This window comes from Xiphophorus maculatus, chromosome 23 (assembly GCF_002775205.1).
Source record: "Xiphophorus maculatus strain JP 163 A chromosome 23, X_maculatus-5.0-male, whole genome shotgun sequence".
Taxonomy (NCBI): domain Eukaryota; kingdom Metazoa; phylum Chordata; class Actinopteri; order Cyprinodontiformes; family Poeciliidae; genus Xiphophorus; species Xiphophorus maculatus.
In genome coordinates, this window is record NC_036465.1 from 23,939,381 (window position 1) to 23,967,246 (window position 27,866).

At 44.0% G+C, this 27,866-nt stretch overlaps 1 protein-coding gene across 1 annotated transcript in view; it reads left to right on the forward strand.

Moving 5' to 3' along the window:
* Positions 1-27,866, forward strand: part of LOC102216434 (ephrin-B1-like) — an 81,290-nt gene that overhangs the window by 30,478 nt on the left and 22,946 nt on the right. Inside the window, exon 2 of the mRNA XM_023328334.1 lies at positions 573-850. Coding sequence (XP_023184102.1) covers positions 573-850 — 278 coding nt within the window. The remainder of the gene's footprint in view (positions 1-572; positions 851-27,866) is intronic.

Below are 27,866 nucleotides of genomic sequence, written 5' to 3' on the forward strand. Positions count from 1 at the left end.
ATCCTCCAGTAGATGATCATGACGGGTGGTGGTAGTGGTGGTGGGGCGGGACATTGGTGGATGTACCAAGAAGCCTTAACCCTCTCAGCTGACCGCTGCGTGCTGTTTTTCCTCCAGAAACAGCCTTCTTAAGTAGCAGCATCGTTGTTATTACGCTAAAGCGCAGGTCTTACCCCAAACTCCGAGAGTAAGAAAAAGAAATCTGTTGCATTCCTTCTGCAGAATCTGATACGAAGCGGCCATTTTGTGTTACGGCACGTCTCTCTTTCTCTCTTTCTCTCTTTCTCTCTCCTTTCTTGCTAACTTTCGCTATGCTTTGAGTCACATCCAAGTATGAGAAAAATCTTCAGAGAATTTGTGTGAAACACTCTTGACTTGTTCGGAGGCCGTGTCAAGCCGCAACACGCAAGTGTTTTTGCCTCGCAGGCCGTCTCAGACGAATCTAAACCCGTAATTCCCTCGGCTAAAAGTATTAACACTATATAAACTCTGCTTGATATATGTGGCTGCTTGCACAGGCCATCCCTTTTATCTGAAAGTAACAATTTGTCTTTTTTTTTGCCTCCCCCCAGGTTTCTTCCTGGAAAGGGTCTCGTGATCTACCCGGACATCGGGGACAAGCTGGATATCATCTGTCCCAGCGCGGACCAGGGCCGAGATTACGAGTTCTACAAGCTGTATCTGGTGAAGAGAGAGCAGGCGGAGAGCTGCAGCACGGTACTCGACCCCAACGTGCTGGTGAACTGCAACAAGCCCGGGAAGAACATCAAGTTCACCATCAAGTTCCAGGAGTTCAGCCCCAACTACATGGGCCTGGAGTTCAAGAGGAACGTCAACTACTACATCACCTGTAAGTTTGTCGGCGTGGAGTGGAGGGGGGAACAAAAAGACGCGTCGATTTGTTGAGGTTTGGCATTTTCACTTTCGTTCAGCCGAAGAAGCCTGACTGAACAACAGGGGTAATAATCTCTGTGCTTCACACTCAGTTACACACAGTCACACCCGGGAGTTTCCTTGTTAAATTGCATTTTAATGGCTGCCGTGGCAGCCCCATAGCAACGACCGGAGTTTCTGTGCCTTGCTTAAGGCAAAGCGGTCAGAAGTGATTACGGTGTTAAATATTCCCTATCACTGTAGGATGCAAACGGGGAAACTTGAGCGTTTTGTTTGGGTTTTCAAGCTGTTTTACTTTCTGTTCATCTTATGTTGCGCTTTAAAAACGATTGAACATGATCATAATTAGTGATGCCTCAACAATTATCTTATTTTTGCTTCATTGTTAAGGCATAATTGATGAGGCCTTGTTTTCTTTTTTTTTTTTTTTATAAAATCAGAACATAAACCTAAAAGTCCAGTGTAGCAGTATCTTGGATCAAGCCAGTGGGACTAAAGAGCATAAATAATTTATAAAATTTAAGATCACTGAGCTGTAAATACAACCTTGATAGTAGCTCTTTTGAGAGCAGCCAGACATGCAATAATGCAATTTTATGCAATCGATAAACCTTTGCAACTCGAGAGCATACAGATGAGTACTTCCGATGATAAATATGCAATGAGCAGACATGTTCTGATTTCAGTTTTGGCTATCTATAATGAAAACCCTAAGCAATTCTGTCCTGGACTGTGCCTAGGAAAGTAATCCTCTCCACCCTACCATCCAACCTGCAAAGGTACCAAATTATGTTTGAGAAATTATGCTTTTGCTCCTGCTGTTTGACAAAAATGTAATCCGTCCGTTTGCCCATTCAGTCCACCCAACGACCTCATGGTGTGACGGGGCTCATGTTTACTGTCCACGTCTTAAAACAAGACATCAAGTTTATGGGGAACGTCTCACATAAACTGGAAACAGAATCAAACATTGCATAATAATTCAGCCTTCAAAGGATTCTGGCCTTATCGGCAGGAGAGGAGCCTCGGTTTTCTCCTCATCAAAGCCCTCTAGCTCAAACTCCCGCAAGCTGAAAACGGAAACAAACAAAAACGGGCACATTTTTATCTCTGCTTTCACTTCTGACTGTTTGAGGCATACAGAGCTGTTTGAGTAAACCTCTTTTCAGATTGTTCCTCTGCTCAAACAGAAGGTTGATGGTATCTCCAGCAGACGTCCGAGATGGGGTCTGGGTGTCATTACTGAAGTCTGAGGAGCTCCGTGAGCAGAGCAACGTAAAACCGTACACATAAGTCACAGTTTATTAAGAAAGCTCCCAAACTGTGCGCTGGTGTTTGCTTTGGGTCGCCATACCTGACATCTACTTGTTGATACTCTGGCTAACCTGCAGCTCTCTCTCACATGAGGTTGTGTTAAACAACCGTTCTGATTGACAGGAGGAAATGTGAGTCATAAGTTTGAACCAGCACTTGAGAAAACATGAGAATATGCCATTGTGTAACTGCAATTAAAATTCCACCTCTCTCATACCGTCGTTGGGAGTCTAGACTACTTTGGTTGACAGAACAAAGTAAAAAAAAAAAAAAAACTTTTGAAGGAACAGATTTTCTTTAAGATAGACTCAGGGGTAAAATGCAGTTGATCATTCAGCATAAATGAACAGAGTGAGTTTGAATAAAACTCTTGTCGTGCCACTTAAATCAACAGGCTGCAACTTTGTAGAAGACGGATTCAAGTAGGTTCAAATCACAAAACTCCTCAGTCTCACTCCGGGTTTTTAAATTTAAGGATGTATTAATGTTTCTTAAAGACAAATACACTGGCAGGAATTTTGTAGCTGATTACCAACCTCTAGTTTTCGTGGAGCTTTAACCTGGCAATATGTTGGCATAAGTTGAACAATAAGGTCAAAATAAGGTCATTAGCAGTACACTGGAGAACCTGACTGCATACTGATGAAGTGACTCAGCCATTTGATTGAGATGTTTTGGTTCAAGTACACATCTCCGTGTTACAGGACAGAGTGTCATACTCCTAGTGTAGACCTTGCTTTAACCCTAAGATTCCCTGAAAGGCTGCCAGCACTTTGAAATTCAGCTTGCTACTTGATACGCTTTATTCCGATCAGCCTTCTTGTTATCTGTTGAACTTCTTGCGTTCTTGCTCTCGCACAGTCTGAACAAGCACGACATGCCTCGGCACGCTCCTTCCTTAATAGCTTCTTGGATGTTTTGTGCTACTTCTGACTTCATGCTTAGACACCTTGCAGATACCGAAGAATGTTAGCATTAAGTTTGGCACGTCCACTGATTGCCAAAGAGGTCGTATTTTTGAGTTTCCAAACGGCGGCTCTTGTTAGACCCATCCAAGCTTAAAATGGAAATACTCTTTCTAAACATTTATAGTTTCCATGTTCAGAGGGAAGCAAATGAGCATGGAGAACCATGCTGTTCATTTATACTACAAGGTTTTTTGCAGTATTGGGAAGGCTTTATCTAACTTTTGCTCATTTTAATTATTTCTTCCAAGCTGAGCTCGTTTTTTCTTCTTTTTTTTAAAATTACAGCGTGTCGTTAAGCTCGTCCCAGGACACCGCTGCTCTATACCACTTCCACATTTCCAATTGATTCTTCAGTAAATCAGTAAAATTTATTAGAGATGATCCTCAAATTACGGAGGCAGTGCCTGAACTAATATGCAACAAGCTGCGTCATGCCAAAGAATGGCTGGCACAGTGAGAAATCAATAGATGCTCTGCAGGCCACGAGACAAAAATGAACCCACCGCCAGTATCGGCTAATGAAGCTTGGCTTATTACATCGCTCCATCAAACGTGGCCAAATTAAGCTAATATTTTGGGAATACCAATAAGTCACTTGAGAGATTTAATCTCCTCGCGTCTCATTTTAAGTCTGTAAAGTATTCAAAAACATTAATGCGACTGCAGCTTCTTTGCTTTAAAGCAGCTCTTTTACATCCTCCTCTGAAAGGAAAAAAACCAAACAAAAACAAAACACAAGTGCAGCTTAAATTAAATAAATTAAATCCCACATAAATTTTTCTTTTCATCTGTTGCAGTTCAATCAATATTTGTGAAGTCTCCCTCGCAGGGAGAACGCAGAGAAGCGTGAAGCTTGAGATGTTATCATGGCGACAGTTTTCGTGGTCGCTCCTCTGGCGGCATGTCAGGGGGGCTTCAAGGAAATATTTCTCTGAACTTTTAATGCGCCCACATGTTTTTCACCCAAAAAAAAGAAAAAAAAAGGAAAAGAAAACCCACCTTGGGCATTCTTGTCACTTTCTTCGCCTTTCCCTCCTTCGCGGGGCTGCTCGGCATATTGTCTGCTGATTACATCATAAATATTTTAACTAACTTTATTCCTGACATGTGCGTGGGCTGGCATTCTGACAGCCGCTAACTCCGACATTAAAGCAAAAAAAAAAAAAAAAAGTCAGCTTTATCTCCGGCTGCTTCTAATTTTTATGCGGCGCTCTCTTTTCTCTTCTGTGCAACGGCGGTCTAACCGATGTTTGCTTTATGCAAACTAGAGGAATACTTTACACTTCCTCCACTGTGTTTCAGACCGTGAACTCATAGCTAGTTGTAAATCCTTCATGAGGCGGCTCCGTCTCGCAGGAGCCCGGCTGATGGGGGATCATTATTAGCTCATACACTGTAACGTTTGCATGTCAGCCGTAATCGGATGTGGCGTCCGTCTAGGTGTTACATTAATGTTGTTGCTCTTTGCAACAGGAGGATCATGTTTTATCTATACTGCTGCGGCCTGCGCACACACACACTATCATTTAGTTAATGGCCATGTGTGGCTGCTGTAGGAACCGCCGCTAAGCACCTTTCCAGCTTTACATAGGAGATAAGCGTGAGATTATGTCAAAACCAGTTGTTTCAAATGCTGTTAAAGTAACATACTGATGAATAATGGTATCCATTACATTCAGTTCTTGTATGGTTTTTGATTAAAGCACTTGAACAACAGCATAGAATAAACTTCTGCTTAATCTGCTGGTAGTGGAGTCACTAAAATATCACAAGCTAGGATTAGCTGGTTAGCTTTTAGCTGGGCGATGCTGCAGTCGGTTGTTTAACAAGCAGTTTGTTGCTTGCCGACTGGAGAATCACTGCCTATTTTAACAGGATTGTAATGGTGGAGGGTGGTGCTCTTGTAGTTTCCACTCCAGGGCGGTCCGTGTTTTTAGTGTCAAGCAGGCTAATTTGTTTTTCCGGCAAGTGACGGAAAATAGCCTTCTTTCGGCAGCCCTGCATCACTCTGGCTTCTCATTAAAAGGACAGTTTAAACCAAATTAAAGATACAACTTGAAGTTTTAAGTGTTGCATAAACCTTGACAAGATCGAGGTGTAAACTGAGTAAACCTATTTCAGGAGCGAATCCTGTCCGGGTCATGATGTCCAGAGTGGATGTGTGTCTTTGTTGAGGCCCCTCCCACCCCCCCGGCTTATCCGTTCATGGAAGATGTGAGTGAGTTATCCCGCCGCCTCTGCTGGGAATGGGGTCCGGTCAGCCAGCAGAGCGGCGTAAATCTGCTCTGCCCATAAAGAACTGGCTTATCTGCTCTGATTAATGGCCCGGCGTGGCAGACACCATCTGAGACGAGAAGAAGATGCATAAGGAGTGGACATTCCTCTGAACCCTCCAGAAGTCTCTTTTTTTGTCCAGTGGACTGCCTGCTCCCTCTGACCAGCGGTCCGGTTCTTTTACGAAGGGTAGAAGAGGCAACAAAAGTTGCGGGTTGATGTAAACAGCAAATGGTATGTGTGTGTGTGTCGTGTGTTTGTATGAGTATGTGTCACCGTGGGGGACCCCCGTTCACTTGGTCCCGTTCATCCTGACCCTACTCTGACAGGAGTGTCGGTAGGGGTCAAAGGTCACAATGCAAAGTCGGGGAGGGTCACGGAAACACCACAGGAGGGTCAGCTATGATAACTTTGCACTGATCTAAAGTCCAGACCAGCACCAGCTTGTGCTGTCTATCAGCACCCCATGCCCCCTGTGCACACACACACACACACCCACACGCCTGCACACACACACACACACAGTTGTATTCTCACATTGACTTCCATTAATTTCTACATCCTAACCCTTACCATAATCCTAACTCTAAACCTAACCATCTCAGACCTAACCATTAACCCAAAAACAACAATTTACCTCATGGACCAAGAAAATGTCCTCACAAGGAGCAATGGTCCCCATAACCCCACATTGCAGACAGAAATAGGTTCCCATACGGATATAAAAACCTTTTACGCACACACACACATGTACGCGCCCACACACACACACACATAAACATGTATATATACACACACTTTCTAAGCCCTCTGCTGCCTAAGTGAACAAACTGGTTATATTTCATAGCGTTGTCTAAACACAGGATATCGAATGAGCTGTTTGTGTGGAAAATGGCCGGGGTGTGTTTGGGGCTCGAAGTGAGTGGCGAGGTGATTCCGGACAGGAGGCTTTCAGGAAGGGAAAATATAATGGGAAAAATGAGCAACGGAGTGAGGAAAAACGAGCAAAGGGACAAATAATGAATATCTACACAGACAGTCGCAATACATCACAGAGCCTCCATTTTCTTTCCCTGTCGCCCACCAATTGACATAATGTTGCATGACTCGCTTCGTGATTGGCTGGCTGTGGCTAGCTGAGTCTCTGTTCCACATAAAAAGTTGAGGCTGCGCAGCGGGAGACAGAGACAGCCTTTCGACATGCACCTCTCCCCTGTCTTGATTTTCCTGAGGATCGGGCAGGAGTAGGCCTGATCCCTCCTGACAGCTGTCACTCTGCATCGTGGCGCACCGTCCCGGACTCTGACACGTTGCCGACTTCCTCGCCAGAGTTCCGCGACAGACTAGCAGACGCCGTCTCACCTCTGTAAATAACATAACGCTGGCTCGCAGCAAACGCTGAGGTCGAGTTTGTTCTTGGGTCTCAGCTTGGTTGACTTTCCGGCGAATGCTGTGAAATTTCCTTCGTTGCCGTTTATGTGTTTTGACATCTGCATATAAGTCAGTAATGAAAAAAAGCTGTGCTCATTTTTCTGAGTCACTGGGTGCTGACCCAGCTTTTAAAAAACAAAGTTGAAGAAGATATCTGACTAACTGGATGTGACCTTCTTTGCTGTGCTCACCTCCTCAGATTGTGGTTAGGAACCATGTTGGATATCAGTGTCTCGGGTTGTACTGATACGTCCAGCTAATGTGATGAGACAATCTTTGGTTCACAAGAATGAAGAGATGATAGTTTATAAATTCTTTTGCAGAATACTAAGAGATCCCCCATTTTGTTTTTGTTTCCACAGATAAAATAGAAGGACTACAAGTTTGTTTTAAATATTTGGACTAAAAATCTGCTTTTTGTGTTATTGTTAATCGCTGTTCAATATACAAATATAGTTTTGATCAAACTATTTTAGAGATGTTCACTTTAGGACCCATTTGAAGCTGTTAAATATCCCTTTAATTTCACATTAGTTGGAATGATTAATACAGATGCTAAAATTCAGCTTTGCTAGCTATTTTAAAACTGTTGCAAATTTTCTGTATCTTTAGTTTGACTCCTTGAGAAAGTTTTGAAGCAGATGCTAACTGCTAGCTGCATCATTAGCAGCTCACAGATATCAAGATATTGCATACAAATCTTCTTTATCTTAAGCTTAATGCTGATTGGATGCTCCGAAGCAGATCCTACCTGCTCATGGTTAGCCAGTCATAATTTTGTTCTACCTGAAAATCATTTTTATCTGTAGCACTAAGGTGGAAAGAGGAAACGCTAGAGAAAATGTTACTTTCAGCATTGCTAGCGACTTATAGCTAGCTGCTTACTGCATTTTAAGGTGCTTACAAATTATTCGTATCTTTAAAGGTTTGAAGATTTGTCAGATAGCCAGATGAGAAGTCTTTATTAGCCAATTGTGGTCACAACAGTAGCTCAGTAGACACGTCCTTCCTAACTTCAACGTAACAGTTTTAAGCACAAAAAATCAACAGAATAAATGGCATTGGTGTATTAGCTAAGTATTTATTATGACATACATCTTGGATTTCAAGGTTTATTTTAAAAAGCAAGACTGATTTTGTCATGGTCCAAATACCTGTCTCAAACATAGATCCAACAAGGTGTTAAGCTTAAAGCACCTTCGTATTTTAGGCTCATAATTATAGTTTACACTTAATTTACCGAACACAAGCTGACAGCAACTAGACAGAGCTTTGTGAGACACACATGAGTTTGGTGGAAAATGTTGTGCTGTCTTATCATTAGTATTTTCTCCTCAGCCCCACATGGCACACCTCTTCCATCTAAACGTCCCCTGAAGGTACGCTACATGCATACAGAGTGCAACAGCTATGTTGCCTGGCTGTACAAGTCACTCCTCGTCCACCCGGCACGGAGTTGAAGGTCGGGGCTTAAAATTTCTGCCTCTTGCTGCCGCCGATCATCGGATCCTCCCATTTACAGGGGCCCTCCATCATACGTGCGCGTGCTCCCACGCAGGTCCTAGCTTTAATGCTGCAAAGAAGCACGCGCTCATCTGAGGCAAATAATTAAACGCCACAAAGGCATTTAGCCTGAGATGCAGCACAATACCAGTAATTTCATTAGAAAAAGCGTTAAATGTCATCTTTTAGAGATAACATCAGATTACCATAATTAAATCGCAACTATTTGGCGGGGGAAGGGGAATGCAGCTGTCAGGTTGAAGACATGTGGATTTTCAGATTACAGGGATGCAAATAACTCGCACATTTTTAACTGGCAATTACATAAGTTCTTTGTTGTGAAGAGCTAACAGTTACCATCTGCTAACCCGTCTTTGTGAAAGAGCACAGAAACATTTTGACGAGAGGAAAGAGAGGCTTACGCATGCTTGATGTAAGTGGAGAACCGAAGACATTTTACCTTATTGAGCAATGGTCAGAAAGTAGTCTTTGAAAGACAAAATGAATAATAATGAAATAGCCTTGAGATTATTATTTGTGCTCAGGAAAACCATCCCTGTACGCAGTGCAGCTCCTCAAACTTTTCCATTTCGAGTTGCAACCACAAACTTTAGTAGATACTAAAGTTTCCATGAAAGTGTTTAATAGACCAACAGAAAGTAGCGCATAATTATGGAGTGGAAGGAGCATGATCAAAATGTTTTATACATATAAATATGGAAAGTGTGTTGTGCTTTTACTCTCAGTATCCACTTAATCTGAATCACCTTAAAAAGTCTATTGCAACCAGTTGCCTTAAGACGTAGCTCAAATACTGAATGCTGTAAAGAGCCTCTATGCGTAATTTTAATGTCAGTATAAACATGTCTGTTCTGTGGAGGCCTGGAATGTTTGTTCACCATCCCCATATTGAAACATTGTAATGGCAGCATGCTGTGCAGATGTTTATCTTTGACAGGAACATGAAAGCTGGTCAGAGTTGATGAGAAGATGAATGGAGTTAACATTACAATCGTGGAAGAGAGAGATTTGAGACTGGAGCGGAGTATCGCCTTCCAGAAGGACAGGGACTTTGGTTTGCATCCAAGCTTATGCATGTGTAAGAACGGCCCAGTCTTACACTTATTTACAGATTCTCCATCAAACGGAGAATCTGTAAATACACTTTCTCCTTGACCTATTTTGCGAAGAGAGCAGGAGCAAAAATTTCCATCTTTAGTCGCACAAATCTGTCAGAAAAGACTTTGTTTTATTCATGATAATTATACTAGGTGTTGGCCAAAGACACATGCATGGCACACTTACAAATCTTAACTTGTAAAGCATTTTGAAGCCCGTTTAGCCTTTCCCTTGCTCTTTAAAACGACACGTGCAGCAAATTATCGTACAGAATACATGTGAGTATAATGAGACAAAGTGTGAAACTTTTCACAAAATGTGACTACCTTAGCCTGGCACTGCTACTTATTCATGTTAATGTTTAAATACAGCTATGGAAAAAAATTAAGAGAACACTTAAAATAATCAGTTTCTCTGATTTTACTTTTATGTCGCAGTAAAATGAACATTGTTCTTTAATTCCATGAAGTACTGACAACATGTCTCTGAAATTCCCAGCTAAAGTTTAGTATTTATTTGCAGAAAATGAGAAATGCAGCGCTTTCAGAACTCAAATAATGCAAAGAAAGCAAGTTCATATTCATTTAGAAACAACAACACCAATGTTTTAACTCAGGAAGAGTTCAGAAATCAATATTTGGTGGATTAACCATGATGTTTCCAATGGGGTTCAGTGCAGTGGGCTCTTAATGTTTTGTTTCTAGAGCTGGACATGATCAATGTTTAACATCAAAGGAAGTTCACTTAAAAAAATCCGTAGTAGCTGAGGATGTGATCTCAATAGGTGTTATTTGTGTTGCTGGTCTGCGCTTAAAGCAGCTAATCAGCAACCTTTAACGGATTTAGTTTTCAAAGCGCACCCAGCCAACAGGTCAGGCTAGCGCCGGTGGAGGAGTCTGGCCGGGGATAAGGGGATTTAACCCCCTCGTGAGTGAATGCAGCCCTGTGTTTATTAGTGTGCCAGTGTAATATATGGCTTTCTGCTTGCTTTGCAAATCTATCCAGGCTGCCTCTGCTACTTCTCCTTTGGATATTTCATTCGCTGAGGGTTAGCAGGCACAGCGTTATTGTCGCTGGTTATTGCCTTTCGTTTATTACAGGGGGGAGTTTGTTTAGAGGGGGAGGAGGGGCGCGGTGGGGTACGAGGACTCTGCCTCCGAGAGTGGGCCGCTCACATGGCTGTGCAAGTGAATGGTAACCATTGGTTACGGCTTACCCCGCCGCTTCTAGATGAAGCTGATATATTCATGTATTCATCTCAATTAGTCGGCTCCAAACGCAGACACTCATCCCTTCCTCGGCTGTGCTCTGTGCTTATCTTATTAGAATATTTGATCCTGCATGCAAGACCTCCCTCACTCTCTTGCACACCATGTCAACTCTTGTTTCCACTCTCCAAAAAAAAAAACCTATATTATTCTGCCCTTATGTTTCTGAGTTTGTGTGTGTGTGTGAAGGTGCGGTGGGAGGTCTGTGCTCAAGTCATTTTGGTTGATTACTCAGATCTCCTCTCAGCACGCAGACCACAAGAGACCGCAAAGCAAACTCAGAGAGAAACAACAATGTTGATTTTTGTTTCCTGCTCTTTGCTAACACAAAGTTATTTGCTGACTAACCCTCCTCCTCCTCTTCCTCTTCCACCTCTCCAAAGGCGACTCACAGTTGTTGAATGTGAGTCTCGTACTGGTTTTCTTTAAATCCATCTGCTGAGCTGAAACCGCCTCTGTTCTTAAGCAAGTCCAACGCTGCTTCAAACGAAAGCGGCAGAGACGTCTGACGGCTGCTCGATGAGGGCATGTTTGGAGTTAGTGATGATTAAGAGGTAGGCCTGCAGAATGAGCATGAGTCTCCATGATGGGCCAGGATGGGATTGTCAGTGTCACAGGGCCCGAAGTGGAAAAAAATAAAAATAAAACAGCACCGTTTTTACCGGATCTCAGTATATCCACAACAATTTTAAACGAAAATGTATAACATGAACCGTTAGAAACAGAAAAGCTGCAAAAATTCTTACTGCTCCCAACACAAGCTGGATTTTTAAGGATATTATGTGTTTTTTTTTTATTTATTTTGATATATAAGCTTGAGCAAAAACATAAACCCACTGAATATCATTGTAGTTGTTGCAAAGTTTCTACATGGTTGCGTAACTTTTACAAAGTAATATTTAAAACAAAAACGTGATCTAATTAGCTAAAAAAAAAAAACTTCAAACAGATGTTTTACCATAGGTTTTATTTCTATATAGGTTGTAATATTTGAATTTAATGTAATGTTAATTGAGCACAATGGTCGGTCTCTGCAGCAGCTTTTATTCAACGCGCTACAGAGTCGGTAAAAACTCCCATCACTCCGACTATTTTGCTGGTCTTTCAGTTAACATACATTAAATCACAGGAACAGCAAAAATGAACATTTTAAAACTGGAACTTTATAAAACTTTGGTATACCTTGACATCATTAAGCACTCCATGCCCGGTGCATGATGGGAGTTGACTGAGACGATTGTGTGTGGTTCTTCTTCTACTTAAAAAAAAAAAAAGCAACAAGAACAGAACAAAACAATACAGGCCGTAATCTAAAACACCCGGCACATGTATTTTTCCATTTCCATCAGAGACGTCTTGAGGTTGCTCTCCCTCCTCTTTTGCCGACAACACATAATCTCGGCGCATTTCTTCTTCGGCCAATAGCTGAGCTCAAATCACACAAGCTCTCTCTCTGTCTGTCAGATTGGAGCTCACTCTCCCTCTCTCCCAGCTCTGGAACCGTGGTTTTGTCTTTTCCAAGGCACGCTCTGAAATGGCTTTGTTTTCCGACAGCCATTCAGCGGCACTCTGAGCCAGGGCCTGCCAAAAAGAGGTCCGCCTCCCCCCGTCGACCCCCCCGAGCTGGAGCCCGGGCCTGTTTACACAAACTCATCGGAGAAATGTGGATATATAATTATAGAGGTTGTTAGTTTTAATGTTGCATCCTCTCAGTTGAAGGGGGAAGAAAAAACAAAAAAAACAACCGCATGCTTGGTCAGCTTCGATGAAGGGTGGCTGATGAAACTCTGACCGAGAATGGCGTGAACTTTTCTGCAGAGAGGGTTTCTGAGACGGGGTGGGAGAGGACGGAGGGGACGGAGGGGGGGTGCTTTTTCGACGGGATCGAATCAGCTCCGAGTTAAGCAAGCAAACATGAATCACGAGGCGGTGATAGAGATTACTGTGGTCGTCCGACGCATAAATACAGAGTCTAAATACTACTCTGCAGGGCCAGGGCCGAGCCCGTTTCTGTGAATTCAGCTCGGTGGCAAAATGTCCGTGGTCCATTCCAGCGCGACCACAGGCGCACAAACACAGTAACAGGAGTCGACAAACACACAATGTGGCGTGTGTGTGCGCGCGCGCAAAAACACAGGCATAAATAAGCACAAAGCCACATAAGCAAATTCAAATATATATATATATATATATATATATATATATATATATATATATATATATATATATATATATATATATATACATATACTCATATGCTCACAGAAGCATGCACATAGATGCACACATAAAAAAAACAAACACATAATGTGGCCTCACTCATCCTCCCTCCGCAGAATTGCCGGCGTTAATAGGAGCTGCCGTAAGCACTGTGCATTCGTTAGCGCACCTTTAAGAGAGGCACGGCTGAGCTGAGTACGGGATCTTTTCAGTCAGCAGTCCCACAGGTGCAGCACGCGCGCATGTGATGGATGGATGCCGGGAAGAAACATGTCTTTAAATAAATATGTGCCGTGTAGTTCGGGCCCACCGCGACGCCGCGGTTCAGTGTTCAGGACTTGCATTTTGCTTCCTCTATTCCCACTCTCCTAATTTTTCTTCCTGCAACTTCGTCTTTCTCCCCGTTAGGCAAGAGCCAGGACACCAGGGTTTTATAGCATCATTTTGTTAACTCAATGATTTAAAACCAAAAGCAGCAAAAAAAAGCAACAATTATCCCATCTGTCCTTCCATCCATCTTTTCTGTACACCCATTTACCCTTGCAGGGTCATTCTAAGCCGGGTACGCCCCGGGCAGGTCGCCAGTGCTTCACAGATCAACACCAAGATGCAGCCATGCATACACACACTCCGTCCTTCTGACAATTTAGAGAGACCAATTAGCCAAACCTGCATATTTTTGGACTGTGGGGAATGCCAGAGCACCCAAAGAGAACTCATTTATACTAGGGGAATAACGCATAAACTCCATAATGAGAGGTCTTGAGATATGGACTTGGGCAAAAATATAGACGAAATACCTGTTTAGTTGTAGTTGAGCTCCTAGCATAGATCAACATAAGTATAACACGTTAGTGAGTCTTTTCACACCATGGTGGTCTGAGGAGAAATAATGCAAAAAGGCTGAATTGAGTGTTGGGCTGGACAATGTGGCTGATATAACAGTCAATTTTGATAATCATTAATTAGCTTTTTTTGTTTTTAATATCTGAAATACAGCCAAAGTGATTCCTGTTTTATCTACAGTTTCCTCTTGAGCCGTTGTACACATTCACAGGCGTTGAAACACAAAACAAGGTTGTCGCTAGGTAACCACAGAGAGAGTGAGGTAGTTGATGCCACCAACCTCGCGTAGCTGGCTGTGAGAAGTTGAGCAGCTAAAGCCTTTCCTCCTCTGCCTACGTCCCCCAGGATGCTGTGCGGTTCTGGATCGGAGTTTAATGAAATTCTTGAAAATTCTACCAGTAGTACTTTCTGTTTACATTGATCACGTGTCTATCGGAATATATATTGTTGTTGATTGATTACCCAGCCCCATGTCAGTGCAGGAAACCTTCTTTCAGCCAATTACCCGCCAGTATTCAGCAGCAACGAGAGAGAGAAGATAAGTCCTGGGCTCCTCAACTCTCCATGCAGGGAGTTTTGAGGATTGTATTGTTTCCTAGGAATGCCAGAACACAAGAGTGCAAAATTAAACAATGCAGCCCATAATCTCAAACAATCTCCACATGCAGTTTTCCATTTCGATCCGAGACATCTTGAGGTTGTTCCCCTTTGGTTTCTGCCAAAAACACATATTCTCAGCGTACTTCTTATCCGGCCAATAGCTGAGCTCAAACCACATCTCTCTCGTCTGTCAAGAGCTTGAACAGAGCCTGCAGACGGCTGCCCGTCGTTGCTTGCCAATTGTTTTGAAACGGCGTTTGGGATAGCGGTGCTCCTTTAGTGCCGTGCTTCAGCCGACTGAGCAGCAGTGTGCAGCATCGAATGGGGGAGGCGTGGTGCTGCGTTGGATTGGTCTTGTGTCCCTAACAGGATGACGTCAAACCGTAGAAGGCAAAACGACGACGTGATCTAAAAACCAACCTACTCCCTACCATCTAGTTTCCTCTCCTCCTCACATCTCCGTTCGCCTCCTCCTCCCGTCTCTTTGCTCCGCAGTGACGGATCCTTCAGGAAATTGTTTCGAGTCTGCCAGACATTTTTCTCCTGTAGCTGTTTATTTGTGTTTAGGTTGGGTCGGTTAGAGAACAGGGCGTCCGGATCCTCTCGCTCCTCTCTCTCTTTCTCTCCAAGAGGAGGTTAAGCTCCTGAACTCTCTCTTTTTTTTTTAACCATCTTGTGCCAAAAAAAACACTGATCCCCGATCAGCGCGGGTTTACCGTGTAAGTGATATAAGAGGCGAGGAGAGAGGAGCGGCCCGAAAAGACCCGGGCTGGGCTGGTTGGGACGCAATCAGTGTGTGAACGCACACGGGTGGATGTGTGGGCTTTGTGCGCATTAGGACGCAATCAGCGGCCCTTATTCTCTGCGGTCCGCTTCTGCTCCCTGACTGGGAATTTGGCGAGTACCGGAGAGGAGGGAGAGCTTCTCTTTTCCTGCTTCCTGCGTGTCAGGGCTGGAGAAGCCTCACCGCTGTGTGGGAATCTCTGGTGCTTTACACATTAGCTTCATTGCACCCTTCCCCTTGTATCCCCCACAGCATTTTTTTATTTTTTTTTTACATCCACCTCCGTGTCAACATGTGTCTGTGTACGTGTGTGTCACTGTGCATTAGGACTGCACTGACCGGAAACAATGTTGGCTCCAGTCAGCTCCCCTAACATGTTAGCAGGTACCAGAGAAACCCCCCTCAAGGGGGGTTTTGGGTGCACACAGACGTCCACGTCCAAAAATAAAATAATCAAACCACGCGCAAGGGACACTTGTGCGCCCACACACCTATCCCTGTCTTTGTTTGTCGTTCTTTTTTTTTGTTGCAGATTTTGATTCAGTGGACAACAGATGGGCTGACATCAACTCTCTCTCTTCCATAACAAGTACACCCTCTGTCTCTCTCCCCAGCCTTACTGGGCTCTCTGCTCTAATCTAGTGCTCGGGCAATTAGGCGGCTATTTGTTCATGGGCTACTGCAGGCATAAATGTCATTGATTGCCATCGACTGTTTTCCATCGCTCAGATTGTGAGGATTTCGCTGATATCCTTCCCCTCGTAATATCCCCTCGTTCACCTACGTGTTTGGTTGAAAAAGTTCAGCAGAGAGCGTTGCATCCACTCCACCGCACAAGCCTCTCCCCTTGCCTTTCGAACGCCTCATCTTATTTCGCTTTGCATCACCTGTTCGAGATGAGTAGCCCAGCGAGCCTGCGGCAGGAGTTATCGTTTGTTTGTTTGTTTGTTTGTTTGTTTCGCCATCGCCGATGTGTGTTATTGTGCCGTGCAACACAAGGCCGGCTCAGTTGTCATAACTCTCCTCCGGAGGCCGGATTGAAAAGGTCAGTGAAAATGAAGCCGCTCTCGTTGTGGACGATGGATGGACTCGGCGCGCGCGCACTAAATCATCTTAAAACATTTGCGCAAATGCAAAACCCCACCCGCTCCCAGCCTTCTTTCTGACCATATTTTACATGTACCGACCGGCAGGAAAGGCGGGGAGCTCCAGATACTTCGTCTGCCACCGTTCGGGCTTGTTGATTTGTTCCAATTCCTCAGCTCTGGTTTCCCTCAGGAGGGAGTTCACTCGCAAATTACCTCCTCAGTCAGTTGAGGTTTACAGAGCCCTCGTGCCCTTTGACATGCCATCGCTATCTCAACACATTCCGATCCATCCCAGCGGTTCTTTTATCACGCTGATTTGTGGCTCGCTGCTCTGTAGGTGGATCGACTCCTCTCTGGAGTCCAGAGTCCCAAATCACCTTTCCTCTCGACAGCCACAAGAAAGGCTGGTAGAAAAAGAAAAAAAAGACGAGCTAGGATGGATGGATGGAAGGTGGGTCCGTTTTGTTTTTTTGTTTTTTTTAATCAACAGCTGGGAGTTAGCGGGTGAACCGAGGTTCACCTCGCGCGATTGTCACTGCAGACAAAGCAAGACGAAAACTTCAATGAGCCTCCCGCTGAGAAACAAGCTCGCTAAAGAGGCCTTCTGTGTACATCTGTCAGCTGATTTTTGCACATGTGTAACCTGACGATATCAGTACCACCCACCAATACTTAGGAAATAACTACCGGGATTTATCATTTGCTAAGCTTCATACAAAGGCATTCACAAAAGGGGCAATGTAATAGGATAATACGAGCTGTACTCTCTGTTAGCAGGCACTTTGCTTTACAGTGAAAGTTAAATGTCAGTTGAAATAGACATTTTAGGCTAACTACATGGTGCATGCACCCCTCATTTACTTAATAGCGGTGCAAACAAAGAGACAACGGTAGTTTTCCGTCGAACATGAGTGACTTACTAATTATCTCCTACCATAATGGCATACTATAAAAAAAAAAACAACAAAAAAAAACAACAACAAAAAAGACATTTAGAGGGAGCCCTCTCTCTGCAGATCATCAGAAACATGAAGTTGGTCAGCGGCTCCGGCCCCAAGCCTTCCTCTGAAGGATATATAATTAGTATAATAGAATGAAAATGGATGCACGTTTTTCATGATGTTTAACGTTTCTGAGAGTAGACCGATTTTCCTTTTATGAAAATCAGATGGGATTCCAAAGTATTTTTTTTTTGCCAATAGGGGCATTCCACACATTTTATCCAGAGCAGGGCTAACTTTTTTTTTTTTCTTTCTGTGGACATGATGTGTTGAGGCAAGCAGACGACACCCAAATATTGAACTTTCTGGCCTGCATGCGATATGCAGAAAACCTGCAGAACATATTAACCCGAACACACCCTGTCAAGAGCAAAGCAGAGTGTTGGTGGCATCATGGTGTGGGGATGTTTTTTTTTCTTCTGAAGAAAAAAAACGCAAGCTTCTGGCAAGCTTACCTTGACAGGTAAGCTGGTCAAGGAAAAACTAGAGAAATGGATAGACATAAATGCAGAAGAATCAAGGAAAGCTGCTGGTGTTTGCAAGAGACAATTATATAAACATTAGCTACAGTGGAATTAATTAAGCCCTGGCCTGGGACTTGAAATTGATATTCACAGACAATTCGCATCCACACCAACCGAGCTTGAGCTGTTTAGCAGAGAATGGCAAAGTGGCTACGGCTAGTCTGTATCTGTGCAAAGCAGAAACATTTTCCCCCTCCCAAAATAAAGCTGCAATTACTGAAATCGCATACAAATAGACGACACTTTTCAGTGCACGTGTTTCTAAAAAAAAAAAAAAGGCTTAAAAACCAATAATCTGTCTTGCCCTTAAAATGATTTACTACTTTGTCACACTACAATCCCAGTGAAACACAGTGAAGCTTGTGGCTGCAAAGTGACAACATATGAAAAACTTCGACTGGTATAAATGCTCTCGCAGGACACCGTGTACGGCAAAACCTGCTGGATGGATTTTTTAATTTGATATAAGCGACAGAAGACCATCAGTCATCTCCCCAAAGATCCTTCTAACAAATGAGGATGGATCGGCGGGAGACGGGGATGAAAGTCGAAGCTGGAGTGCAGGTTTAAAAGTCATGTTGACTGATTGTCGATGCAGATTAATGGGCAGTTGTGAGAAAAAAAATAAAAGGAACAGTGGGCATCTCGCCCACTGTAGCTGTGACAAGGGAGAAGAAGAAGAAGAAAAAGGAAGCAAGATGGGATTAATGAAACATTAATGCAGAGATTCCCCACCCCTTATTTTAACAAGGATGAAACTGTGTGCTCCTGGTCAGCGGCACACATTGTTGGCCAAAAACAAGCCTTGCGCACACATACATAATGGTTGGAAGGGAGACAAACAGCGACGCAGCAACTCCCACATGAACAATATTAACCTTTAGCTTTTTGAGCTTGTGTTTGTGGGTGCGTCTGCGCCGCAGCATGTGTTGCATCTTCCCCTAACCTTTAACTTGCACCAATCAGAAGGTGAAATGCCATTTTTTCCCTCCCTCTCTTTCTCTCTTTCTGACTCTCTCTCTGACCCAGTTTCTCCTTGACTTACTCCTCTCAACACGCAACATTTCAGCTGCTGTTTGTCAAATGATGCAGCATCAGAGAGTGGGACTACAGGAGCAACTCTCTATGTGTGTGTGTGTGTGTCGCTCTAGAAGTGTTTGTTCACCTGTTTGTTTTGTGCGCTTAAGGGGTGTTAATGCTTGTGTGCTGAAGTCGGCAGCGCCGCTTTTAAAAAAAACAACAACAATAATCTAATAAATGAGGAGCGACATTTACAGCGAACAAAGAAAAACAACGTGCTTCTGAAGTTATTGTATGATTAAACCAGCGCTTCTTCCTTTTCAGCCGAACTACTGGCTGATGTGAGGGAAAAGAAGCCTGCCGCTGTCACTTCCTCAGGCTCCTTTCCCAGTTTTTAGCCTGCAAGTGATTTGCGCTAAACTGTTGGGGTTTTTTCCGGGGCTGCAGCTCGATGATATCGGTGAAAAGAGCCATTACTGCCAATTAGCTACTCTGTCATTAGGGAGGACTGTGTGGGCTACTGGCAAAACTCTCCACACAACGGACTACGTTACAGCTAAAATAGCTGGTAAAGTTGAAACTGCCTTCTAAAAGCGTTCCACATCGGCAGCGGTTCAGTCTTCGCAGGCTTTAATTTTACAGGCGGTCGTTATGGTTCTGGAATTAATATTGGAATAGCTTTGGGTGCTGGCGTTGCGTCGCATATTTTAAAAACTATTTGCATCAGCTTAAAGCATTACCAGCAGTAGCTCCTCACACCCCACGCCCCCCCAGCAGGTTACAGAGTTTTAATGCACCAATCGACCGCTTTCAAAACTCTGCGCTCCCTCGGTGTGCACCTGTCAGGTCGTGTGGGTTTCAGCCGAGAGGACCGCTCGCACACCTCGCTTGCATTTGTATATGTGAGGGTGTGTGTGTGTGTGTGTGTGTGTGTGTGAGCGCTCAGTGGATGTGTGAGTGATTAGGTAAAGGCAGGGCTGAGCAGGAGTCACTGGAGAGAGACTCGGGAAGCGATGTGCTTTAAAATGAGTCTGTCCACATCATGTCATGTTGGAGCGCGCTCAGTCTGTTCATGTTTGAGACAGATGACTTGCTCCGCTCCCCAAGGTCCCCCTGTTATTCTGCATCCTTTATCTCCAACTGATCCGACACGCGGCCCACACCATGTGTGTATGTGCGTCTTTACTTGTCTGTGCCGGGGTGTGTGTGGGTGTGTGTGCGCTTTGACTGCATCATGCAGGACATTGTCTTCCACTTTATTGTGAGCAAGGATGGGAATGCATTGGAGTGCTTCTTTTTTTTTTTTATTCTATTTTTTCCTTCCTACCTCAAATAAATCGGCGTAGGGCCGGAACGTACCCAGAAACTCTCTCAACTTTGGACGTAAAAATTGCTCCACATCGTCAGCGTCTCGGACCGGTTTCACGTGGAGTTGTGAAAAATGGCACACATGCAGAACTCTTCAAGATGCACAAGAAAGTCTCTTGGAGGTATGCCCTAAACCCAACAGAAAGCTGGAAACCACCATTTTGACATTTTACACCCGTATTTAGCTCACGGCAACAGAGAAGTGAAATGCATTTTCCCCCCTCTGTCTGACCCAGTTTCTCTTGAACTTATTCCTCTCAACACAACATGTCAGCTTCTGTTCGCCAAATGATGCAATTTCAACAGGCACTTGCAGGAGTGTGTGTTTTTATGTGCCTCTGATTGACAACGTCCCCAATGAACCTGGGTGCTAACTTGTTGACGTAGTATTGCCCATAACGACGCAGGGCGCAGTACCGCCAAGGTTCTTGAAACTTTAATTAGTTGAGAGAAGCAAAAGCGGCTTTGGGGCTTAAGAACTGCCTGTGTAATTTATTTGGTCTCTTCCTAAGTTAGATGAAGTTACTTTGTTTGTTTTTTTTTTTTTTTTTGAGGCCTTGCCATTCTCTCAAAAACTCCTAGAAAGTTTTTGACTGTTAAAGGAGTAGAAAATTTATGTTGTTGATGCAGGTAGAGAAAAAAAAAAGAAGGGTTTTAATTGCTCACCCATAAACTTCACCACCTTGGATCGTGGCACATAAAGCTATAAAATTTGGTACACATGCAGAACTCATCAAGACGGGCAAAGTAATTATTGGAGGTATGCCCTAAACCCAACAGATTGTTGGCCATGTCGGGCCACAATCATCATTTTGACTTTATGTATGGTAATGACTTTCTCCCCCACTTTCTCTATCCCCGTTTTTGTTCCTCTGAACACACAATATTCCAGATGCAGTTTACTAAATGATTCAGAGTTTGCATTTTCATGATCCAGTGCTTGCTTGACAATGTTCTTCACTTAAACAGGGCATGTACACTCAAGAGCAATCGTGCTTAAAACCTCCAACCATTTCTTGGGCCCTGGAGCTGCAGAAAGTTAAAAGTGTTAAGTTTCTTCTAGGTCAGATGTACTGATTCTTAAAACCTTGAACATTCACCCAAAAAACCCGACTCTGGATCAAAGCTGCCATTTTGACATTTGTTATGTAACAGCTTACAGCTTATTATTTTGATATTAGAGGGTGAAATGTACCAAAGGAAGTGGGCGGGGCCAGACCTCAAACTCTTAATATTTGCGATAAAACAAAAAATTATGCAATAAACCTCAGTTGGTGGTAATCAGGTTGGAAACAAAAACAACTTGGGAAAAAAATGTGACATCTCCCACTGATAAGACAGAGTGGCACATTTTACTGATATCCAGCACTGTTTGACCCTTTTTGTCCATATCAGTGTAAAACTAATCTGATATTTACGGTGGCCCTGAGGTGCAAAGCACTACAACATTAACAAAACAGAAAGGGTACGTCCCAGTTGGAGACTTGAGAGATTGCTGATTGGACGACAGCGCTTTTGAACAGGAAGTTATCGTTTGAGCGGCCCGTTGTTGCGATACGTTATAGCGTCCGACATATTGAAAGTGGCTTATCTACCAGCAAGCTAATACAAGTAAATGGACCGAACTTCGTAAAGCGCCGTTCTGCAAAGTATTTTAAGTTAATGAATGCCACTGACACAACCTCTCACACATTATTATATATAGAAATGAAAAAAAAAAAACAGGACAACGTTTCAAACTTTTTGATGTGATTATTTCATTGTTTTGGGGCACAATAATTACATTAAAAGCACTGTCGTTCAATCAGCGATCTCTCAGGTCTCCAACTGGGACATACCCTTTCCGTTTCGTTAATGTTGTAGTGGTTTGCACCTCAGGGCCACCGTAGATATTGCTAAACAAAACTATGACGGCTTAATAGGGTGTAGCTGTGGCTTTTGATTTTATTACCACACAGTTTCAACTAATGAAGCTCTAGTCTAACAACAGGCACTGTGTCATTGAGTCTGCTCTACATCGAACATAGCTGGACATCAGTCCAACAACAACAACAGGGAACATCCACATGAAATCTTTGCGGCTGTGTCTAAACGTATCCACCGCTCCCTCTAGGAGATTTCAAACAGTCAGCTCCGGCTGCAGCTTTGATCGAGGTTTGTGAAATTCGGCACACATATGTAACCTCTCAAGATCTTCAATAAAAATTTTTTTTAAAAAAGCTCTCTTGAAGATATCGTCCAAACCCAGTACGTGGGCGAAGCGTTTGTGCTTCCTCATGGGAGATCGTGGTTTGCTGCCTGTTGAGGGATAAGGAAATGGAGAGTGGAAAGGTAAAAGCTCTGTCCCCACTGGATCCAATGTGGAGGTGACACAACAGACACCCACGGAAAGAGAGAGAGATGCCAAATCACTCTCTCTTTCTTGCTCTCTCTCTCTGGCTGCAGACTGGAAGGCTGGCACAGACACTCCCTGTCTTTGAGCTACACACAAAGACACTTTGGGAGCTGCTGACAGGTCCTCTGCAGAGGTTAAAAGCTGTCATAAGTAGACTTGAAGCACCAGCCCAGTGGTGCTGGCTGTGCAGGGCCTTAATGCCCAAGCCTTTTACTTGGCAATGCGGAGCTGCTTTTTTGACTGATGTCCACGGACCACACACATCCAAGCACATCCACGGTAAAAAAAAAAGATAAAAAAAGGGAGAACGGATTTGTTCATGAATATTTGTGAGCATAAAGACACTTTTTTTAAAGTCGCTCACATATTTCGCGGGCCATGCACACGCATCGCGATAAGTGCACTTGCCCACACGTCGCAACTTTCAGCAGAGTTATTCAGATGTACACAGAATCCAAAGTACACACATTTAAGGAGTCTAATGGAGCGTTTAAGAGAAATTCTGAGTGTGAGTGAGAGAAGAAAGCCGGCATACACACACTCTCACACACGCACGCACCCCTGCATGCAATCCAAAGCACATATGCTTCCTCCACTTAAACAGAGAGCGATCACCTCCCACCTCCTCTTTCCAAACTCAGCTCGGCGGTCCCTCCTCCCCTCAACCCCACACTTCATCACCTCCTTCCATATTCCCCTCACAGGCATATGCACGCACGACTGTCCTATGTGCACACACGCACGCCCACGCCCACACACACATGCAGTTATGCCAGCACACATCAGGCAGATCAGGTCTCACTCATCTGCTGTTCCTGCACTTTTTTCTGGAGAAGAAAAAATAATCTCATGCATCTGCATCTTCTTTTGGCCTCCCTCGCCCTGTGCTCCACACACAAGCCCCACTTTTACCTCGCTAACAAACATTCACGCATGCACGCACGCATGCAAAAAAACACACACCTCTATTTTACCTCACCCTCTCCCCTCACTCCACCCCGCGCTATAGCATAGTGCTTTCTGCCGGGAGGATTTAGAGGTACCCTGTAATTTTACTGCTGGAGGAGCTTTTAAGTCCTGCCTGATCTTCTGCCTATGCAGGCAGCCTGCGTGTGTGGGTGCATGTGTGTGTGTGTGTGTGTGTGAACAAGTATTTGTTTGTCTGCACGCCCATGTTGCTGTCTGCTGACCTTTCTGGGCTGGAGGGGTTCTTTCTGTTTCTTGCAAAGGTGTGAATAAGCAGTAAACCTTTTAACATTTTTTGATGTTATAACGACAATACAATTTACCAGGACTTCATGTGATAAAACAACACAAAATAGCCTTTCATGTAATTGTAAGGACAAGGATAGTTATTTGTGGTTTAAAAGAATTTCTTTAATAATAAAAGTCAAATTTTCTTAGTCTATTTCTAGGACCATCTTTCGTCTGCAGTCGCACCTGTAAGGTAGCTTCAGTCAGGCTGGATGGAGAACAGATTCTCAGTTGGATCTGAGGTGTGGACTTTGACTGGGACATTGTTGGATGAGAATATAATTAAATCTAAACCACCCGATTACACTCTGACTGCCTGACTTCCAGGATCGCCTTCTGGTTAGGAGTATCCCCATAGCATGATGCTGCCACCACCATCTATCACCATGGGAACAGAGTGTTCAAGTTGATGTCTAATGTTAATTTCCAGCCTTACATATTATTTTTGATGTATAAGACAGCAAGGCCCTGACTACTTTGCTTAAAGTGGTGTCCAAAGTGTGACCCCTTACAACAGATTAATACAGGTTATTTACTCCAGTTTGATCCAGGTGGAAGCTTTTTAAAATTTTTAATTGGGGCAGAAAGATTAGAAACAAACTGAAATCTTATTCAAATACAAAGTACTAATCTTTACATAACTGCACATTTTTGCATTCTTTTGCAAGGACAAAATGTGTCCAGCTCCAAACACAGAGTGGCCCCAGGTCCAGCTTACACTGCTCCGAGCTGACTACATTTTAATAAACACCTGACAAATGTTTCTTTTAATAAGGTAAATCTGCAAAAAAGAGAGAGAATAAAATAAATACAAAACAAAAAAAACCCCTCAAGTTTTGGCTCTACGATAGTTTGCACATTTCCTTCCAACAAAAATCTGACTGTTTCATTTGTTTAATTACACGATTACATCATCGGGTCAGTTTAAATAAACAAAAACAAAACATCATCGTACAAGTGTTTATTAAATCTGTGACATCTTTCTGGCCCTCACATCCTCTCGACTCGACAATTTTGGCCCAAGAGACAAAAAGTTTGGACACCCTGTCCTAGCCTGTCAGTTTGGGTGGCTACAGCTGCTCCATGCTCTCTCTGTTTTCCCTTAATGGAGTAAGCAGTGCTGTGTAATATATTTTGGGATATTGGTTTTTAACCTGACCTCTAAAACATCCTCCCCTGGCTGTTTGCTGTGTTCCTTGTTCTTCACGATGGCGTTTGCTCGCCACTATTCCCTAACAAAAGGCCTTCCACCGAGGCGATGCGGTTACGGTGAGATAACAAGTACACACAGTTGTACTGCGCTGACGCTTGTTTTTATTTAGAGATATCAGAGTAAAGGGGAGAGGGGCTGCAAAGAAAAATGTAAAAATAACCTATTAATCCAATCCCAAACATACATCCGCGTAGGAATTATCCTCTGTATCGTTGAAAAATGCCTTTCGAAATGCAACGATGTTTGTAACAAGGCAAAATGTGAGCCGGTGTGTGTGTGTGTGTGTGTGTGTGCGTACGCGTGTGTGTGTGTGTGTGAGATGGTGCAGACTAATCGGGATGTGGGAGAGGAGCTCCCCCTCTGGCTGTGGAGTGACGCAGGGGAGCAGAGCAACAGTTGCATTCACGCCGGGCAGCTAAGCGCTGCAAACCTTGACCCCTTACCCTGCTTACCGTTACACCGCGGCCAAGCGGCTCCTGGGAGCAGACGGCACGCGGTAACATCAGAGATACCGCGTGGCGAAGCTTTAAGCGACCTCCCCCCCCCACAAAAAAAGAAAGGCAGCAGAGCAGCAGAGAGAGATGAGAAAATCAGCTGTGTCCACCCTCATTACTCAAAACCACATTTGTTCTGACCCAAATTCAATATTGGATATACAAAATAGCATAAAGAAATTTGCGTGTCAAGCGTTGAAGCTGTGACAATTTTATATTGTCTGCCAGGTTCTATTACGACAGAGAAGCATGAGGCAGAGAGGAGAGGAAGAGCATCAGCCAAGCCGAGAGCGCTCAACTCATCTCAGATGATAAAAAAAAGTCTAAACGAATCTTCTTGGCTAATGCCAAACCTACAGACGAGGCTACGTGGGAGAGAGACGGCGAGCGGGAGGGCTGGAGGTTGATTACTGATTTCCATTCCTATTTCTGGGACAAAAGAAATGGAAGTGTGATGGGCTGGGACATCTATTTAGATCCATTTCATTCCACTATAATCAGGCTTTAGCCATGCCCTAATACTCGGGATTAGAAAAGGTTCAAAGTGCAAACATCCAGATCCCCCCAGTATTATTCCAGTCTGTCAACCCCGGTCTGTATGTGTTTTTTCGTCCACATATGTGTGTGTGTGTGCGCGTGGGGGGGAGTGTGTGTGTGTATGTGGGTGCGCATGCCTCCCCTGTGCGCGCGCCAGGTCTGCCGGGGAGGGTTATCTCTGGAATCAGGCACATAAACCTAATCTAACCCTCCCTGTGCTCGTTCAGGAGTGAAATATTTTGTGCAAATAGGCTCTCTTTTGCTTCTCAGCACTTCAGTTCTGCCCGACTAATGTAAACAAAAACCCAGATAGGGAAATCGCAGCTCTGAGAAATGGACATTTTTATTGCGATGCTCTGTTTGATACGTAAACACACTGACTGGAATGGAGTGTGTCGTTTGGTGCCCTGCTTTGCTCAAAAAGCGCAATGAAGCGGCTCTGCGCGGCGGCGGCGTTTTCTTCTTCCCGCCTTGACGCTAACCGAGAGTGATCCGATGGTGGTTGTTGCCCGCTTATGTATTTATCTCCCATTTCTCTTTTTGGGGGGGAAATGTAGACATTATTGGCGGTGGTTACCGCGCCTACCGTTTTCCCTGCTTTTGCTCGTCTGAGTGGGAGTCTGAATGCTGTGGGTGAGAGGCAGCCAATGAATGTCACCTCTCATCCACATTCTCATTAAACAACCTGCTCTCTGTCTGTCACATGGGCTGTATCCATCCCCGCGCTTGTGCTCTGGGCAGATGTTGCGCACGCAAACGTGCACGCCGCGGCTAGCTCCACACTGAGCCTATTGCTCTGTGTGAAAGCTTCCCCTCCTCTCTCCCCTCGTCCCCACTTCTCCTGGGCCGAACAGGAATAATAAGCAGTAGATGATTCATGATGGATATGGGGCGGGTGTGGGGATGTATTCAGCAGGACCACCTGAGTGACCTCATTTAGCAGACCTGAGAATAAATATAGACCGCTGCACCGCGCTCTAGCATTAGCATATGTTGTCTGGACCACTCAGCGCCAGTATCCCGCAACACGTCTCCCACTACTCTCCCCAGAGCACCGTGGGGAGCAGTCCTTCCTCTCCACCCCAAATGTCCTTGCGAAATCTGGGTTTCTTTAGTCGATTGTGAAGGTCTCCACTCGAATATGAATGTTAAAATGGACATTTCTGGGATTTACATAGCCCTCTGTGGAAGAGGCAACTCTTTTTGTATTGTTACTTAGCATAAGTCCAAGTTGGTTTGTCGCAGAGGCTAAAGCTAACAACTAGTTTGGATCGGACCAAGACAAAAAGTTCATTTGTTCGCACCACCCTTGTTTAGGCCGCTTTATTCAAACGCTAGTTCATTTGCCTGGAAACTCTGGTTAATTTGGGGAGGTGTGAATACTTGCATGAACTCTGATGTGGACCAAAAAACTAGCAATACAGAGTTAGCATAAACAGCTACGTTTAAGCCTGGAGTTGCTTTAAGAGTGTGGAAATTTGCTTTTTCTCCTGTCAGACTTCCCACCAAACATTAACATCAGTGGGGTGTTTTTAGGACGCCTTTATTCAACCCTGAAAAATATGATGAAAATTTGACTTCTTTTTAACCCACACGTCTAAATTTAGCCTGAACAAAGATGTTTAAAATCAGTTTGCACAGTGGATCAACCTCACTCCCCCTTTTCAGCCAGATTTCGACATCTGTAGATGTCTTTATGCAGCAGAATTTTCACTTTTGGCTTTTCTTGCACTTTTTCACATTAATTAGAA